This window comes from Sciurus carolinensis, chromosome 11 (assembly GCF_902686445.1).
Source record: "Sciurus carolinensis chromosome 11, mSciCar1.2, whole genome shotgun sequence".
Classification (NCBI taxonomy): domain Eukaryota; kingdom Metazoa; phylum Chordata; class Mammalia; order Rodentia; family Sciuridae; genus Sciurus; species Sciurus carolinensis.
Window position 1 is genome coordinate 11,401,698 of NC_062223.1, and position 18,190 is coordinate 11,419,887.

Here is an 18,190-nt window from a genome sequence, read left to right on the forward strand (position 1 = left end):
GCCCAATCCCCAGCCACTCCCCAGTGTTCCTCAACCCCTGCACCACCCACACCCACCTCTGGGAAATCACCTGGCGCCAGCTCTGAGTGAAGTTGTAAAATTAGGTTTAATTGGACCCCACAGGGCACAAGAGAAAACAGCAGAAGAGGGGTCTGGGCCAGCTGGTGTCCCTGGAACTGTGCCAAGTCTTTGAGGGATGGAGGGACAGGAGGAAGGAGCCTTGGTTTGTGCGTCTGTAAAATGGGGAAATGGTGGTCCTTCTTGATGCCCCACACTGAGAGCCCAAGGCACCGGGTGTGGGAGGGGCTGCCCACCCAGGCCTGGGGAGCAGTCAGATGGCAAAGATGAGTTACATTCTCCTCTTCTCCTGAAGGGGTTTCACTGGCCCTGATTTCCAGATGAGAGCGCAGAAAACGAGGAAGAGGCTCTGCACTCTGGCAGCCATGTGGGGCTGCGGGAGGACTCCTCCCGGCCTCCTGCCGCGCTGCGCCGAGCCCGGGGTGTTTATCTGGGCTCGGGTCCCCGGGGTGGCTCCAGGGCCTCTGGAGTCACCTTTGGATAAACAAGTCTGGGCCTGGCCCCAATTAAGCCCCAATTAAGCTCAATAGCTGCTGGTTCTTTAAGCAGCAGCGGTTTGCGCGCTCTAAGACACCTGCGCGGCCTGGGCGCCACCGCCCAGTTCACCCCCGCTTGGCGCAGAAGGACCCAGCTCAGGCTCCTGGTTGGAACTGCCACTCGTAATTAGATGGCCTCAGTTTCTTGATCTGTAAAGTGGGCCCTGGAGTTGATACGGTCCCGTGAGGCGTCGCCTTGGGAGATGGGCTTTGAGGTTGGACCCGACGCTTAGGCCTGGCGGTGGCGGCGACTGGTGGTAGGTTTGCGATCCTCGCAGGACAGAGAAGCGCGAGCTCAGGGGTCCCGGCGCTGCTGTGGTTCCAGCAGGCGAGGACCCCGCCTGCCCGAGTCCCTCCGGCGCGGCCCGAAGGAGCAGGGTGGGTGGGGCGCGCCCCCTGCTGGTCGCCCCGCTCAGCTTGGCGCCCCGCGCGGCTGCAGCCCCCCTCGGCCCCTCGGCCTCCCGGGATCCGGAACAGACACCCCCGGCGGGGCGCTGCGAGCGGACCGAGACTGTCGGGGAAAGGCGCGGTGTCGGCCGAGGGGACGGCTTCTTGGGCTTGGGCGTATCCAGCCTTGGACCCCAGCCTTCTCTGTAAAGGGGTCAGCCGCGCCGGAGGGCCTCGGGGACGCGGGACCGCGCAGCTCACTCCCTCCTCCCCCGCAGTGGACGGCTGCATTCACCGGGCCGCCGGGCCCCTGCTCACCGACGAGTGCCGCACCCTGCAGAACTGCGAGACCGGCAAGGCCAAGATCACCGGCGGCTATCGACTGCCCGCCAAGTGTGAGTCCCAGACCGGCCACAATCGTGGGGCCAGCCAGAGACCGGTGTGGCACGGAGCGTGCGGGGTGCGGTGCCCACAGCAGCAGGGGCCACTTTTAAACCTCAAGTGCCAGGGCCTGACCCTTCCTCCAGCATCCAGGAGGCGGCTGGGGAGGAGCCGGGGGACTGCAGACGTACAGGGAGGGGAGGCGCCTTCGCCCATCCCCGCGCCGGGCCTCGGGAGTCTGCCTGCGGCCACTGAGCTGCGGGCGCGCGGGTCAGTGCGCACGCGTGGACTCGGACCCTACCCGTGTGCCGCAAGGGGGGAGAAGGTTGTTTCCTGCCCCCTGCGGTCCAGGCCGGCAGGGGGAGAGCGCGAGCCCAGGACCGCGCGGGACCCCGGCCCGTCTGACCCCGTCGCCCCTGCAGACGTCATCCACACGGTGGGGCCCATCGCCCACGGAGAGCCCAGCGCCGGCCAGGCTGCGGAGCTCCGCAGCTGCTACCTGAGTAGCCTCGACCTGCTGCTGGAGCACCGGCTCCGCTCGGTGGTGAGGGTCGCCAGGAGGCGGAACAGGGGCGGCCCGAGGGAGGAGGCTGGCGGGAAGTGGGGCGCAGAGTGATGTCCCCGTCCCCTTTCACCCCCAGGCGTTCCCTTGCATTTCCACCGGCGTATTTGGTGAGTAGGGCCTGGAAGAAGGGCGGCGTGGGAAGCGGGGTCCCCGGGGCGGGGCGGGGCGGAGCCGGGGACTCACCCGCCCCGCCCCGCCCCCAGGTTACCCCAGTGAGGCGGCGGCCGAAGTAGTACTGGCGGCGCTGCGCGAGTGGCTGGAGCAGCACAAAGACAAGGTGGGGCCTGGGCCCCGTAGAGGGTGAGGTGGCGGGCGCGACCCACAACCGCCCGGCTCACCAGCCCCGTCGGTCACCGCGCCGGGGGCAAGGGTGCTGATAGTAGGCCAGCGGGGTGGTGCCAGCCCTCTGAGGCCCGTTTCTTCTTGGGTAGCCGCGAGAAGGTTGTGGCGGGAGCACAGCCCCGAGCCCCTTCTGTAGAAGGTCCCCTGTGAGCTCGGGTCAGGCCCAGGGGAGGGGCACCCCCAGAGCAGGGCAGGTGGAAACCGTAGGGGCCTGGCAGTAGGCTAGGCTGAGCAGCCCCTTGACGCAGGTGGATCGGCTGATCATCTGCGTGTTCCTCGAGAAGGACGAGAGCATTTACCGGCAGCTGCTGCCCCACTACTTCCCCGTGGGTACGTGCCCCGCGCTGCCCCACCCCAAAGCTTCCCCCACGACCAGCCCTGCCCTTCCCCTTTCGGCTCTGGGTTGGGCTCTCACTGTCCTCTGCCTTCCAGCCTGAGGCTCCCTGCAGCCCAGCCTGAGCAGGACGGGTAAGCAGGGCCTGGCCCCGCAAGGCTGCCCTCCACTAACCGACCACTAACACCTGCTCAGCCTCTACTGGGCTCATCCCCAGGCAGGGAGGAGGGGAAGCCAGGGCGGTTGCAAACCCTCGGCCCCCTGACCCTCTGCTCTGCCTTCAGACCTGTCTGGGCCTGCAGGACCTCACGCCCAGTCTGAGAGGTAGCTGAAGCCTGCGGTCTGGGCCTGGGCAAAGCCACGCTGACGCTCTTCTTGCCCGCAGCTCCACACCCTGCCCAGCCCCACCCACTCTGCCCCTAAGGAGCCTCCTAATAAAAATGGCTGTTCCATCTCCCATTGTCTGAGCGCTGACTGTTCTGGGGTTTTGGCTTACAGGGGCTGGCAGGAGCTCTTGGAGAGCCAGGCGGGTGGAGGCATGGGCTAGACAGCGAAGGCGGCAGCAGCACTTCACATTTATTGAGGGCCTGCCCCCAAGGAGCTCACAGCCTGGGGCGGAGACCCCACATGTGCTGGGGTGGGAGAACAGAAGCAAAGCAAAAGGCAGGCGATGCAGACACTGATCCAAGCAAAGAGGGTGCAAAGCAGGCGCAGGCAGGGGGCCTAGAGGCGGGGAAGAGTGGGAACGGCAGCCCTGCCTAGACCTGAGGACTGAAGGCTACTCCTCCCACAGCAGGCTGGCACCCTGGGGCACACTGTGGGTGCCCCCTCTTCCACCTGGCCTGGGCCAGCCCCCTCCTGTGAGCCCTCTCCTCCCAGGACTCTCCAGTCGTGCAGACCCTGGTGGAGCACACAAGGCTGGGGTCTGGGCCATGGCCAGGACAGCGAGGTGGAAGCAGGCCCATGAAGGGGCAGCCAGAGGCAGAGGCACCTCCCAGAGGGACATCCACAACTGGAAGCACCTGGCCCGCTGAAGGGGGAGGCCTTAGGAGAGCACAATTCCAAGCGACCAGGAGGGGTCCCCCAGGAGGCCTAGCCCCCTCAAATCTGCTCCTGGTGAGGAAGCTTGGGGTTGGACAGGTAGAAAACTGGGGGACCCCCCTGGGGAGAGCGGGGCAGCCAGACACAGCAGCCAGTGGGCAGGCAGCGGCAGAGCAGGGACACACACACACGCAGCTGACCACCAGCATCCCCTTTAATAAAACGTGGAAGGTTGTGTGACAGGAAGAGGGAGGGAGTGAAATATGACCATTTACAACCACAAAAAAACCTCTGTACATGTCTAGCGCCTGGCAGAGGGGAGGCGGGCAGGGCAGCGGCAGGCCAGCCAGCCCTATTTGTAGAGGATATCGTAGTGTCCAGGCCGGTAGAGAAGGTAGACCTTGGGCTCAGAGCCCTCGGGGAAGACGTGCGGGTTGGTGGTGCCACCCTCACCACGGTCCATGTACTCCACCTGGATGGACACGCTGAGGGCCTGCGCCAGCGCGATGATGTGAATGTGGTCACTCTCCTTGCACATGGGCTCCACCTCCTGCAGCACAGGAACTGGTCAGGCCATCCCAGCGTCCTTCCCCAGGACCCATGTGCCCTCCCACCCAAGGGCACCTGCCACCCTGGGGCAACAGACGAGGAAGGGTCCCCAGTGGGAGTGGGCTTGGCACCTGCTGACAGAACTCCTTGACAGTCCGCCCACCCTCGATGAAGTGCTCGAAGAACTTGCTCTCCCGCTGCAGGTAGCCTGAGGTGAGCAGCCGCAAGTAGACCACAAGGTAGTCCGAGGTGCTCTGGTCGTTGAAGGAGGCCAGCAGGTCGGCTACTGAGGTCTGCTTCTCCACCTGCTCGATCAGGTCCATGAACTGCCCCCACGGAAGGACAAAGGGCAAGGTGAGGGAGGAGGAGCGGGTCACCCCACCCCACCCAAGTGAACCACCCTCCACCCTGGCCCAGGTGCAGGGCTCACCGTGTTGTGGAAATCCTCAATTGTGAACTCGGTGAAGCCCTGTGACACCAGGTCCTCTTTGCTCTTGGCAGACACAGCCTTGAACCTGTGAGCAAGAGGGGAAGGGCCCTCAGCAAGCAGAAAGGGGGCCAGCCCGCACCATGCAGCCTCAGACGAGGCTACCCACCCAGCTCAAAGGGAAGCCCCAGCAGGAGACCGGCAACCACAGGGTCTGCGGTGGGGCCGCCCTGTTCCTCAGGAGGGAAGGAGGCACCCACAGCCCAGCCTCCGGTGCCCAGGCACCACTCTCCTCACCGCTGCAGTTCCTTGCTGTCATCCAGCAGTGCCTCCAAGTGGGAGAATCCAAACGCTCGGTAGAAGCAGTTCCCATCGGGCCTGGTCTTCCGGATGTATGAGTACTTTTTGTGGAGGTCCTGCAAAGAGCCATCCCCCACCTGACCCCTCAACATCTGCCCAGACCATGGCTGGCCCAAGAAATGCCCCAACAAAGGTCACATCACAGCAGGTGGCACCTGAGCTCCAAGCAGCCACTGGAGGCTGCTGAATGTATGAAGGGGGTCACTGCCCAGTGACTCAGGAAGCTGTGCACTTATGTACAAAACGCCTGCCTGGGTGACCAAAATTGTTGCCAGCCATTGGCCAGGGCGTACAGTTGGTCAACGGGGTTGTTCATAAAAATGCCCGAGGCCAGGGCAGAGTGCTTGCCTAGCATTCGTGAAACCCTGGGTTTGATCGCTAGCACCACCAAAGGGGGAAAAAGGGTGAGGGACTGATGGGCAGCTCAGTGGTAGAGCACTCGCCCAGCGTACGCGAGGCCCTGGGTTCCATCCCCAGAACATGCGCGCACACGAATGACAGAGCCAAAAAATTAAAATACGGGAGAGTGAACGTGTCCTCCACAAGGCAACTTTTCCAGTCCTCAACCCGAGAGACTTTCAGGGCAGGCGGTGCAGTGGCAAGCACCATGCCCCAGCCAGGCATCCAAGGCCCACCGCACAGTCCAGCTCTACCCAACTGACAACAGCCTTCCCCCGCCAAGCCTTTCCCACAGTCCTCCTGGGGTTGAAACCACCTTCCTTGTCTATTTCTAGCTTCTACCTGCCCACTCGCAGGTACCATCTCCATCTCCATTCAACCTTTTTTTTCTCCCCACACTGGGAATTGAACCCAGGGGCACTTAACCACTGAGCCACATCCCCAGTCCTTTTTTGTATTTTATTTAGAGACACTCACTAAGTTGCTTACGGCCTTGCTGAGGTTGGTTTTGAACTCACGATCCTCCTGCCTCAGCCTCCTAAGCCGCTGGGATTACAGGTGTGTGCCACCACACCCTGCGTCCATTCAACATTTTCCACTTTCCTCCCCAAAGGAAAAGAGACTTGTCTCCCCCCACCTCACCACCAGAGGCTATCAGTGAGGCAGCAGGCCTCACTCCCCCGCCCGAGTGCTGTCCCTCCCAGTCAGTCACTTTTACACTCCTAGCCATTTCGGTGCATCCAACTGCCTCCTCTTCTGAGCTCTGTCCCTCAGTCCTAACTGCTACCTAAGCTGCCCCTCCACTCCACACAAGCCTGTCCCCTCCCCAGTGCTCCAGGACATTGTTCCAGGAAGTACCCCCTTTTCCTGCGTGGACTCATCTCTCCCCACAGGTTTAGACGCATCAGCATATAAACATCCAGCTAGGTCTCGCTTTACAAAAGCAAAATCTCAAGCCAGGCATAGGGGGTGCACACGCCTATAATCCCAGCAGCTCAGGAAGCCAAGGGAGGAGGACCTGGAGTTCAAAGCCAGCTTCAGCAACTTGGTGAGGCTCTAAGCAACTTAGCAAGATCCTGTCTCGAAATAAAATACAAAATGGGTTGGGGATGTGGCTCGGAGATTAAGCGTCCCTGGGTTTAATCCTCAGTGCCTGGCGTGGGGGGGAGCGTACATTTATAATCCTGGCGACAGAAAGATCACAAGATCAAGGCCAGCCTCAGCGATACAGTCGGGCCCTAAGCAATTTAGCAAGACCCTGTCTCAAAATAAAAAAATAAAACAAAACAGGCAGGGGATGTGGCTCAATAGTTGAACACCCTGGGTTCAATGGCTGGTTCAAAAAAAAATGCAAACTCTCCTTGACCTCACAGCGCTCTCTAGCCACCGCCCGTGTCTTGGCTCCTCTGCAGCAAATCTCCTTATAAAGTCTCCACTCTCCTCTCTGTGAGAACTCTGCTCCAGCCCATGTCACACATGCCCTCCTAGTTGGAGGCTCGAACCTGGCCCCCTCCCCTGGCCCCTCGGCACTGCCCCACATCATGCCCTCCACCTGGATGCTTCCCCACGTGGCTGGCATCCCCACCCTCTCCCTCCAGGCTGCCCCTCATCCCTCTACACTCTGAAGGGCGGGGCTGCCAGCAAATGTAGTATCCTTCCTCAAGACACTGTGGCACCTGCCAGAAAAGGGCCGTGGGAATGCACGGCCACGCGCTGGATGGCTTCTGCCTTTCACCTGTATGCACTCTCTGGTGACAGCAGTGTGGACAGTCCCAGCAGCCCCAGACCGATCTTCACCCAGCAGCTCCACTCAGCCCTCAGTTTCCCTTTCTTTTTTTGGTACTGGGGTATCAGAATGGGATGTTAAGGTGTAGTCCTGTGGACAGCTGGCTCTGGATATTCAAAACGCTTGCTGAACGACTCAGTGGGAAGAATCCAAGGACCATCCTGTCGGTTTCACCGTGGTGGCCTAGTACAGCACGTAGGGCAGGAAATGGGGGCAGCACTCCACGCACCCACAACATGGGAAAGAAGGAGCCTACTGCTTCCCAAGCCTCCCTAAGCACTAAGCTTAGCACCTCACCAGCATCTGACAAGGTCACCTCCGTCCACCCTGAGCCTGCACTTGTCCCAAGAGGGAGGAGAAACCTCCAGCCAGAGATAAGCAAATAATGGAGGCTCCAAGTTTGGTACACTGCCCAAGACCACAGAACTGGAATGCAGAGGTCACAACCAGAACCCAGGTGTGCTGAGCTCCAAAGCCAATGCCTGCATCTCCCCACAGGCCTCTTGGGGAAACTATAGACACCCCAAGCAAAGGGTAGAAACAGATCTCAGACCGCACACTTGGAGTCAGGTAGGTTATTTGGCCTACCCAACTTTTTTGTTTTTTTGGTGCTAGAGACAGAACCTAGGGCCCCACACATACATACACACTAGGCAAGTACTCCACCACTGAGCAACACCCCAGCCCCACATATTTAAAGTCTGAATTAGCTGCCAACCGTTAGAAGTCAGGAGATTTCGTTATTTTTGGCTTCTGTGGCAACAGCGGAGTGACAGTTCGATCTCTCCCTGTCACCATCTGGTGGCTTGTGAACTGCAGTGCCTTCCCTGTTCACCACCTGACCCCCTGGCCAGTTTCAATCAGGATTACCTGCCTGGCCACTGGAAGGCTCCTTCTCCAGATGGAACGGTCTAAGCATCTCTGATCTTGCGGGGAGCGTGAGAAGAGTAACATTTACTAACTCTCCGTGCTGCCTACTAGATGCTGTTTACACACCCACTGTCACACTTCAACCAAGGTGGGTGGTGCAGCAGCTTGCCTGCTTGAGCAGTGCTGCAGGGCTGCATGCAGAAGCCCAAGGCCCTGCTTCTCCGCCAATGCCCACCCTCCCGAACGGCCAGGAGGTGGGCTGTGGAGCACACCCCTGTGCAGCCCTCCTGCCCTGCCCTGCCCTGCCCAGCACCAGCCTGGTCAGCCCCTCAGTGGGCAATGAGATGGCTGGCTCCTGCCCAGCCTGCACCTGGCCCCCCAGGAACATCACCTCCCTCCACCTCAAAATCACCCTACCAGTAGATGCTTTTTTTTTTTGTCATTTCTTTTTTGGAAGTGGGGATGGAACCCAGGGCTTTGCGTGTGCAAGGCAAACACTTTGCCAGCCCTCACTGTCCCTATTTTACAAATGAAGACAGTCATGGTTCCAAGATACTGAGGCCCTGCCAAGGAGGTAGTCCGGATTTGAAGAGACATCTTTTTGAATCCAGAGCGTGTACACTTTAAAACTAGCAATGAGAGGTGTTCCTCAAGACCCTATCCTCTGAGACCAGGCTGGGCACCCGCCTGCCCCTCCAGCCAGGCTCCCACCTTGATCTTCTGTTGGTAGATGTTGTCATCCTCAGCATACTCCTTGTACAGCACGGAGAGCTCCAGCCGCTCCGACACCAGAGGGTTCTGCACAGCAATCTGCAGGAGGCAGGGAGCCATCATGCTGTGGCAGGGAGATGCAGTGACCCACGCCTAACAGCCAGAATACCTAGGAAAGGGGCGCTAGGCTGGTCACCCAGTGGCACAGCAACCCCCATAAAAGCATCTGGTACCCAGCACAGCCTAGAGAGAAGTGGGATTCCAAAGCACAGACAGACAATAGACCTCAGGCCTCGTCTACTCATTCACATGACAGGGTCACTAGCCACTCCCTCCATGCCCTCTTCAGTCACTCACCTCTTGCTGAATTCGGTCCTGTTGAGCCATGATGGCTTCATCATAGGCCAGACAGTTAACGCCTAGAAAAGAAACGAACAACAAGGGTTACTCTAGATCCTGGCCTCTCCACCACAGGCTGCTGGGCCAGGGACAATCACAGCCCAGGAGCAGGAGAGCAGGTTTGAAATCTGGAAGCAAGTGTCTTACACCCTGCTCCACCCCACTGTGTAATCTTGGCAATGTCCTTCCCCTTCTGGGCTTTCATTTCCTCATCTTTAAAATGAGAGGGTAGCCAGGCACGATGGTACACACCTCTGGTTCCAGCTACTGGGGAGGCTGATGCAGAAGGATCACTTGAGTCCAGGAACCTGAGACCAGCCTGGCCAAAATAATGAGACCCTATCTCCAAAAAAAAAAAAAAAAAGGATGGGAGTGTAGCTGAGGGTGGAGCATGCATTTGCCTAGCATGTGTGAGGCCCTGGGTCCAATGCACAGCACTACCAAAGAATTAGAATTCAAAAATAAGGGAGTAAAAGTAATCACTCCCCCCAAGACTCACTCTGTCAGCTAACACACGCTTCCTCCCTGCTTTCTAAGGTTACTTCCCAGCAGACTGGGAGTGCTCTGGTGGTGGACAGAGGTCTCCTGGGAAAGTAAGATGAGGAGGTGCCTGAGCTTTCTGTGAGCCTGCTCTTTATTTATCACACTCTTCCTCCTCCTGCTATCCTGCTAGGTATCTTTAATGCTGCCCACTTTACAAATAACAAAACAAATGCAGAAAGGTAAAGCAATCTGCCCAATGTCACTACTAGTAAAAAGCTGAGGTCAATTCATATTTATGATTCCAGTCTAAGCTGTTCACAACTCTCCTCTACCAGTTCACTGCAGAGCCCTTCCTCAGCTGTGAAATAGGGCTAACACTACCACCTTCCTCCACACGCATACTATTATGGTACTCACATAGCAAGTGGTACCAAAGAGTGCTCTGGAATCATCCAGGGTTGAGCAGGTCCACTCCGGGACCCCACTCTAAGGAGCCATTGGGGAGGGGCTAGGAGACCTAAATTCCAGTTCTGGCTCTTCTTTATGTGACCTATACATATGTGACTACGTGAGATCCTTTTGGGGGCCTGGGTTTGTCGGTTCTCAGTTCCTCAAGTGTGCAGCTGGAGTGGGGTTTGAGTATGCGCTGAATGACGTTTAAGGTCAATCCTTTGGGGCCAGCCCATCCCAGGTTCTTAGTTGGACCGGACCCATGCCCTACAACAGAGCTTTCCCTCCCACACCCTTGTGACCTACTCGGTCCCCAGGGCCCAACTCCTGGGTAGAAAAGGAGAGGGTGTGGCTGTTTTTGGAAAGTCCTAAATCCTCAGAGGTCTAAGAAAACGATGCCGCGGCAGGCAGAAAAGCTTCATGAGGCCAGAAAAGGGGACTCCAGGGAAGAGGCTGCCCGAAGCCCCTGGGCGGACACCCGCAACCCGCGACATCCCACACGGCCCGCCTGGTCCTTCGTGGTCTGCAGCCCGGCGTCCCTCGACGCCTGCAGACGCGGGCAGCTCTGGTGAAGGCGGGAGGCTCGGTCCCGACCTAGGCCTCGGCCAGACGGCGAAGACCGGGACAGAGAAGCTCGGGGCCCGGGTGCCGGTGCCGGGCGCCGAGGGGCCGGGCGGAGGGCGGGACGGCGCAGGCCCCGCCCCGGGCGTGCGCGAGGAGAAAGAGCCGCGGGCCGCGGGCCGCCCCGCCCGGCCGGGGGTCGCGGCGTCGGCTCCTTCCATTGTGAGGGGGAGGGGAGGCAGCAGAGGCGGAGGAAGGGGCCGTCCGCGCGCTTCGCCCCCCGGCCGCCGGCGGCCTTGCTTCCTCGACCTCCCTGGGAACAGCCGGCAGGGTCTCGTCCCCCGCTAGCCCGTGATGGACATCCCTCCCTCGGTCTGTACCTTCGGAGTCGCTGCCCAGCGGCTCCTGCTTCTGCTGCTGAGGTTCCTCCGCCGCCATCTTTAAACAGCGCCGCACTGCCGACCGCTTCCGGGTTACCAGTTGCCCTCCTCCCGGAAGTGGGCCCCTCCTCGTGGCCCCTCCTTGGCAACGCCCCTAGCAACGAGATCCTCGCTGCGGTCGTCAACGGATGGCGTCCGAAGCTCCGGCGATTTCAGGCGTGCAGGCCCGAGGTCCGTGTGAGAGTCGGGTCGGCCGGACCCGAGCCTCCGCCCTGCACACCCGCCTGGCCCCAAGTTCCCAGCCTCCTAAAGGTCTCGGGGGCGATAAGAGCCTTCTGGAGCCAAGTCTGTTTTCTGTTTCTGGAGTTCGAAACTCGGATTGTGTTGAGATAAGTAGGACAATGAAATTAAGATCACCGAAAGCACCATTGCTGCTGTGGGCGCCTGCGACTGTAGCCGCAGAGCGAGCGTCCCGCGGGGAGACAGGAAGTGCGGCCGGCCCCGGGACGCCCCTCGGCGCACCCCGCGCACTCGTCCCGCCCACCGAGCCCGGGCTTCAGCAGGCTTCAGTGACCTGCCTCCCTCGGGGAGGACATCTCCGTTGGTGTCAAGGTCGAAACCTGGAACCTAACTTTGGTCTCGGCTCCTGGTGGGGAGAAAGCAGGGTCATTTTAAAAGCAAGAATTTAGCCCAGCGCGGTGGCGCAGTGATTTGGGAGGCCAAGGCAAGAGGATCCAAGTTTGAGATCAGCCTCAGCAACTTAAGGAGGCCCTGTCGGAAAATAAAAAATAAAAAAGGGCAGGGGATACAGGTCAGTGGTAGAGAGGGCCCCTGGGTTCAGTTCCCAGTATAGCAAAAATGAAGTAAAAGCAGAGAGTTAGATGGGACGTGGCTTAATGGTGGAGCGTTTCCCTAGCAAAATAAGTATAAATAAAACATATCAAGGCCTTAATAGAGAAGGAAAACGATAACGGTGCCAGGGATATGGGGGAGTGCATGTGTCTATGAAAGGGAAAGGCGTTGTCTCAAGGTCAATATCCTGGGATGTGCTCTATCATAGTTTTCTAAGATGTTACCAGTGGGGGGAACTGGAAAAAGGGTACACAGGATCCTTTTGTATATTTTCTTAAGATCACCTGTGAATTATTTAAAAATAAAAAATTTAGTATTGAATTTAGTATTTTTTAAAAATGACAAAGCCATGGGCTCCAAAGAGGCTAGTCGGGGCTCTGGTTCCCATCTTCACTATGGAGGGCCCTTTTTATGGTGGTGTTCCTTCACCTCTCAAGAAAGCTATGCCGGAGCCCCCAGATCCCTGGGTTCATGGAAGGACAGGCATGAATAAGCCTGAATGTCATCACCAGCGACTGCCAGCACTGGAGCAGGTGCAGCTGGTGCCTGGGTCTGCTGCACAGCCCAACATTGGCTTCTTCACAGCTGGACTACAAACGCTGAATCTGTACCCCAGCACCATTACAAGTGACCATTTACTGAATCATTGGGTCTTTGGGTTGTTTCCAAACTCAAGAAAACAAAAAGTTCACCACATTTGGACCCTGTTACTATCAAACTGTTCATTCCTTCTCCCTATTTAACAGTGAAATCCATAACTGCCAATGATATCGGCAATCAGCAGAAGAGAATGGGTATTACCAAGTGACGGGCAAATACCTGATCTGTATTTTTATTTGTTTATTTATTTATTTATTTATTGTGTGTGTGTGTGTGTGTGTGTGTGTGTGTGTGTGTGTGTGTTTTACTGGAGATTGAACCAAGGGTCTTGCACATGCTAGGCAAGTGCTCTACCACTGAGCTACATCCCCAGCCCTTTAAAAAAAAAAAAAAAATTTTGTTTTTAGTTGTAGCTGGACTCAATACCTTTATTTATTTTTAAATGCTGAGGATAGAACCCAGTGCCCCACAGGTACCAGGTGAGCACTCTACTGCTGAGCCACAATCCCTCTTCAGCCCTTTAATTTTTATTTTGAGACAGGATCTCACTAAATTGCCCAGGCTGGCCTTGAACTTGGGATCCTCCAAAGGAGCTGGAATTATAGATATACTACCACACCTGGCTAGCTTTGTAAAAATCCTGAAAATAAGTACAGGACAAGTCCACCCCAGCCTCCCTTACCCAGTGGGTAGAGGGAGGACTAATGGTCAGGACAAGGAATGGCTGCTCTGGAAAGTGAAAAGGAGTCTCCATGTGGCTCGGAGCTGGTTACACCCAGGCTGCCAATACCAAATAAATGCTTCCCTCCCCGCAACGTCGGGGTGTGAAGAATAGGCCTGCATGCACCCCCAGCGTGCACAGTGCCTGCAAAACGGGGTGCTCTCTTCCCTCTAGTGTTCCGCCCTCCCCATTGTGTCAGGTAGAACGGGAAAGACAGGGCCAGAGGGAAGCTTTGGCGCTTACTCCAGCTCCAGGAGGTCGACTTTGTCCAGCTGCTTTTTTGTTGTTTTGTGGTTTTCTTGGCAGGGTCTCACTTGTTGCCCAGGCTGGCCTGAAACTTGCAAGCTTCCTGCCTCAGCCTCCCAAGTAGCTGGGCTCACAGGCGCTGCCACAGCACCTGGCTTTTTCAGTGCCCATTTATTTGGTGGTTAATAACTGTTCCTTTATCCCTATTCCATCTGTCCTGTTAATTTCACTTTAGGATTTTGTTCTGAAGCATCTTAAACCCACCTGCGGATTTACCAGGAGTCCCTGGCAAGAGATCCAGACGTTTGTCTCTGCCTCCCAATGTACCACCATACAAATGGTCATGTGCCATGGGCCCTGGCTGCCAGAGGCCTCTAACCAAACGGACAGCACAAGACCATGGCAGTTGAGGCTGCTGGTTGGAAACAGTCACAAAGATGACAGGCAGTAATATCCTGCCACTAGGAGTGTGTCTGGATAGGAGCCCCACATCCATGTCCAATGCAGGGACAGGAGGCCCCACATTGGGACCCAGGAACTATGTAACCTCAGCCACGAGAAAGTTTACAGAATAGCTCATTCCAGGGCCACCCGCCCCCTTCCACCTTACACGAGAGGGGGCCATGCTGAGTGGACCAAAGTAGCAGGGACATCACATACACCCTCACACAGCCATAATCCTCACAGGAAGCCACAGCCAACCAAGAGTCTTGAGGGTGGACCAAAGATGAGGGATGGGCAGTCTTTCCCAGGGGGACTTGGGAGTCAGGCTCCTAGAGGACCGTGAATGGCCACGGGCGTACCCACATCGGCCCACAGGCCGTGGCTGTCACCACTGCAGAGGCCAAGGTGATGAGTAGGGTTCATATTTAGGTGCAGTCAGCTGAGTTGCAAGAGTCATTTGTAGAATGCAGGTCACCTGAGGCAGGAAGCAAGCAGAGGGGCAGAGGTGACAGGGAGCTTCCCAACCCAACTGACCTCCATGCTCCTGTTGGGGTGCCCATCTTCCTGGGAATGCATTACTTCATCTTATGTCACTGAAGGTATCCGCCCAAACCCTTCTGAGACAGATATATCACTTTCCTCATCACTGCCATAAGAAATCACCACAAACTCAGTGGCTTACAGTGACACAAATTTATTATCTTACAGTTCTAGAGATCAGAAAACCGAATTTCACCAACTATAATCAAGGGGCACAGAAGCTGTTCTGTCTAGACACTCTAAAAAGGAATCCACTACTTACACTCACAGGTTGGCAGAATTCCGTTCCTCGTAGCTATAGGGCAGAAGTCCTCATATTCTTGCTGGCTGTAAACTAAGGACTGTTCCCAGATTCTAGAGGGTACCACACTGCTTGGCTGGTGGCCCACTTCCTCCATTCTCCAAGCCAATAAGGTCAGGCAGGATCTTTTGCAGGTCAAGACTGGTGATCACCTCAAACCCACCCAGATAATCCAGGATAATCTCCAACAAGGTCCTTAACCTTTATCACATTTGCAAAATCTTTTTTTTTTTTTTTTTTTTTGGTGTCAGGGATTGACCCCAAAGACTCTTTACTACTGAGCTACATCCCCAGTCCTTTTTATTTTTTGAGACAGGGTCTCACCAAGTCGCTTAGGGCTTCACTTAATTACTGAAGCCAGTCTCAAATTTGTGATCTTCCTGCCTCAGCTTCCTAAGTCACAGATCACAAGAGTGCGCCACTAAGGCAGTAAAATGACGTTTGCCATGTAAGATAACCTATTCATCAATTCCAGGCAGAAGTAGAGCTGGGACATTATTCTGCCTGCCACATCTTCATTTTGCTGTCCTGAAAACTGAAGCTCAGAGACCTAGATGACATGTCTAAGGTCATGTGTAAATGGCTGAGTCAGGCCTCACACCTGAGCTTCCCACCTCCCAGTCCCCGACTGCAGACATGACAACTGTATGGTGACTACAGCCTCCCCACCCAGCGTGCACACCAGGCAGACCTCCAGACAGGAACACAAAATGCCGTTCAGAGTATGAAGCCTTGCTTTCTCCATAGGGAACTGCTCTAGGGACCGTGACTTGGTTGTGGATAAGTGGTCAGTGAAAGGTGACTAGATTTCCGGTCTGGTGGCCACAGAAGACCAACAAGGACAGGATTCAAGCACAATAGGTCACCTGAACTCTAAATCCTCTCTCTGTCTTGCCCCCAAACCTATCACCACTCACCCCCAAGCCTGGGGGTATTCTACTGGCCTGGCACAGGGGAGAACGTAGGCTGAAGGATCCGTGGGGCTTGCTGAGGGCTTTCTCAGACCAGGGACTGAAGAACCTGCTTGCAGCCACAGGCTTCCCATCAGTCCGAGTAGTGACTCAAGACAGAACTTTGCAGGCCTGCGATTGTAGTTCAGTGGCAGAGTGCTGACCTAGCACGTGAGGCACTGGGTTTATCCTCAGCACCACATAAAAATAAATAAAGGCATGCTGTCCTTCTACAACTACAAAAAATAAAAAAAATAGAAAAAAAAAAAGGGGGGGAGAACTTTGGGTGGGAGCAGTTCCCCTAGGATGGAGCTACCCCTGTGTCATAGTCCACCTAGGGGAACTGCGACCCATCCTCCTCCTGTTTTTTACGGTACTAGGGATTGAACCCAGGGGTGATCTACCACTGAGCTGGATCTCCAGCTCCCTATTTCTTTGAGACGGAGTCTTATCCAGTTGGATCCTCGTAACTCCATCTCACGAGTCGCTGGGATTACAGGTACGTACCACAGCATCTGTTTTCACCCATTCCTTTTGAGTTCTAGGGGCACAAAAACAGGAGACGCCTAAGTCGAATCCTCAGCAGGGCCATGGCATTACCACAGAAACTCAAATGGCTCTCTTGTCATCCCTTCCTTGGTGTGTGGCTGTCCTGTGGCTCCCAGACCAATGCACAGTCTGTGCCCACAGCTGGAGGAAAGCAACCCTGGGCCAGCCTAAAGCTAGGTAGCATGCTGTCCTCCCCTCAGGGAAGGGGAGGCTTGGTCAGAACGGCCCCTGCAGCATAGCCTTCAGCTCCCCTGATGAGGGGCTGGGCACCTCCAGGAAGTCAGGGCACTGCCAAGGGGCACTCAGTTACCACCTGACCTTAGGGATACTGTAAATAGGAAAGACTGCCAGTGAGAGGCAGGGTGATCTCTTGTGTGGAAGAAGACAGGGAGACCACTCTACCCAGGAACAATGACACTGAGAGACCTGCAGGTGGCAAGTGAGAGCCCCTAGCTCAACACTCCAGCCTGGCTCAAGCCAGCCCTTAGATCCAACAGGAGGGTTCCCCCTCCCCTGGTCAATATCCCAACCTGCACCCACTCCCTAGAATTCCTGGGGCATGGACTACTCTCCGGCCCTTCAGCCTCGCACTCAAGGCCTGTTTGTGTGGAAGGAAACATCCAGGAGACAGGGAACACCTCCCCACCTTCAGGGAAGCAGGAATGGGCCAGAGCTGAACTTGTTAGTACCTATGCCCTGGGTCCCATAGGCACCCCTGGACACCACACAGAAAGGACACTGAAAAGACTTGCATTTTTGACACCCAGGGTCTAGAACGCTCACTTCCAGTCCCAGGGACCTGGCAGGCCCCACTCCACAGGGAACCCTAAAGCTGCGTTTATTCAGAAGTCAACTGTCACCCAGCAGAGAGGAGGCAGAGGAGAGGGAACGCCATGCGGTCCTCCGGGGGTAGGCCTGGCAGGTCAGAGGTCCTGTTCCTTCCGGACAGTGGCAGTCCAGATGCCAGTGCAGCATGCCATGCTTCACAAGCACCATCCCTGCCAAGGGGCCTCCAGATGCCACAGGAAACCACTGAGGAGTGTGGTAAACTGCAGGTAAGAGGGAGAAAGACAAGCCGGCAGGGCGAACAAGGCCAGTCAGTCAGTAAGCATTTAGAGTGCTAACAGGAAAAGGGCCCTGGAGCTGACATAAAAATGCAAGAAGGGCTGGGGACGCTCGCAGAGCGCCTGCCTAGATGGGTGAGGCCCTGGGTTTCATCCCCAGCACTGCAAAAACCAAACATAAAAACCTGCCCAGTGCCTCACCCCACAAGGAAGGGCAATAAGCACCTAAGAAAGGGACCACCGAGGGCTGAGGACATAGCTCAGCTGGTAGAGTGCACAAGGCCCTGGGTTCAATCCCCAGCACAAAACAAAAAGAAAGGACCACTGAAGAGGAAGAACAGGGAAAGTCAGTCCCCTAAAATTTCCAGCTGCAGAGCAGCCCCAAAGAAACAGGCACACACACACAACCACTGGGTTTAGCACAGCCAAGGGAGGTGGAAGTGATGAGCAAGGAGGACTGCCCAGCGATAACGACAACAGGTGCGTTTCTTGAGAAGGCAGAAGCCACTTAAATGCAGGGAACACCTCACCTGGTGGTGCCTGCCTGTTACCCATTATGTGGGCAGCTGAGACAGCTGGGCAACTTAAGAGAGAAACTATCTCAGAAATTAAAATAAGAGCTGGGGATGTAGCTTAGTGGTGAAGCACCCCTGGGTCAATACCCAGTAATTAATTAATAAGCAAATAGGTAGCTAGATAGAAAATATATAAATAAACGCAGGGAGGCACACAAGGAGTTTGGCCAAGATGCACACGATCTACTGTGGGGCTGCAACCGTGCTCACCCTGTGGCCCGCCAGGCATCCCTCTCCACACACCAGCACCATCTTCAGCTCAAGAGCGGAGGCAGGAGCCCAGGTAGGAGGCACGATGGGTTTGTGAAG

The 18,190-nt window shown here is 56.5% G+C and overlaps 2 protein-coding genes across 4 annotated transcripts in view; one reads left to right on the forward strand and one right to left on the reverse strand.

Moving 5' to 3' along the window:
• Positions 1–3,077, forward strand: part of Macrod1 (mono-ADP ribosylhydrolase 1) — a 134,540-nt gene extending 131,463 nt beyond the window's left edge. For 2 of the 3 annotated variants that reach the window (XM_047515780.1, XM_047515779.1), the window contains 6 exons: positions 1,280–1,396; positions 1,805–1,926; positions 2,024–2,054; positions 2,151–2,224; positions 2,538–2,619; positions 2,908–3,077. In XM_047515780.1, the coding sequence (XP_047371736.1) occupies positions 1,280–1,396; positions 1,805–1,926; positions 2,024–2,054; positions 2,151–2,224; positions 2,538–2,619; positions 2,908–2,951 (470 nt within the window). In that variant the 3' untranslated portion in view covers positions 2,952–3,077. Of the gene's footprint in view, positions 1–1,279; positions 1,397–1,804; positions 1,927–2,023; positions 2,055–2,150; positions 2,225–2,537; positions 2,620–2,721; positions 2,758–2,907 lie in introns of all 3 variants that reach the window. The other variant, XM_047515781.1, reaches the window with a different exon arrangement.
• Positions 3,078–3,181: 104 nt separating this feature from the next.
• On the reverse strand, positions 3,182–11,515 carry Otub1 (OTU deubiquitinase, ubiquitin aldehyde binding 1). The gene is made up of 7 exons (XM_047515782.1): positions 11,040–11,515; positions 9,124–9,185; positions 8,767–8,865; positions 4,938–5,056; positions 4,644–4,728; positions 4,345–4,539; positions 3,182–4,214 (listed from the first exon to the last, which is right to left on the reverse strand). Exons 1-7 carry the CDS (start codon positions 11,095–11,097, stop codon positions 4,017–4,019), a joined length of 816 nt encoding a protein of 271 aa, XP_047371738.1. The 5' UTR covers positions 11,098–11,515; the 3' UTR covers positions 3,182–4,016.
• Between the last annotated feature and the right edge of the window lie 6,675 nt (positions 11,516–18,190).

Bases quoted from the DNA above. Each gene is read 5' to 3' on its own strand.
- Otub1 (XM_047515782.1), bottom strand. From the start codon at position 11,097: ATGGCGGCGGAGGAACCTCAGCAGCAGAAGCAGGAGCCGCTGGGCAGC. The intron at 4,729-4,937 runs GTGAGGAGAGTG...TCTTGCTCACAG, and splicing joins GACAGCAAGGAACTGCAGCG to GTTCAAGGCTGTGTCTGCCA. The intron at 4,215-4,344 runs GTGCCAAGCCCA...CCTGTGCTGCAG, and splicing joins TCAAGGAGTTCTGTCAGCAG to GAGGTGGAGCCCATGTGCAA.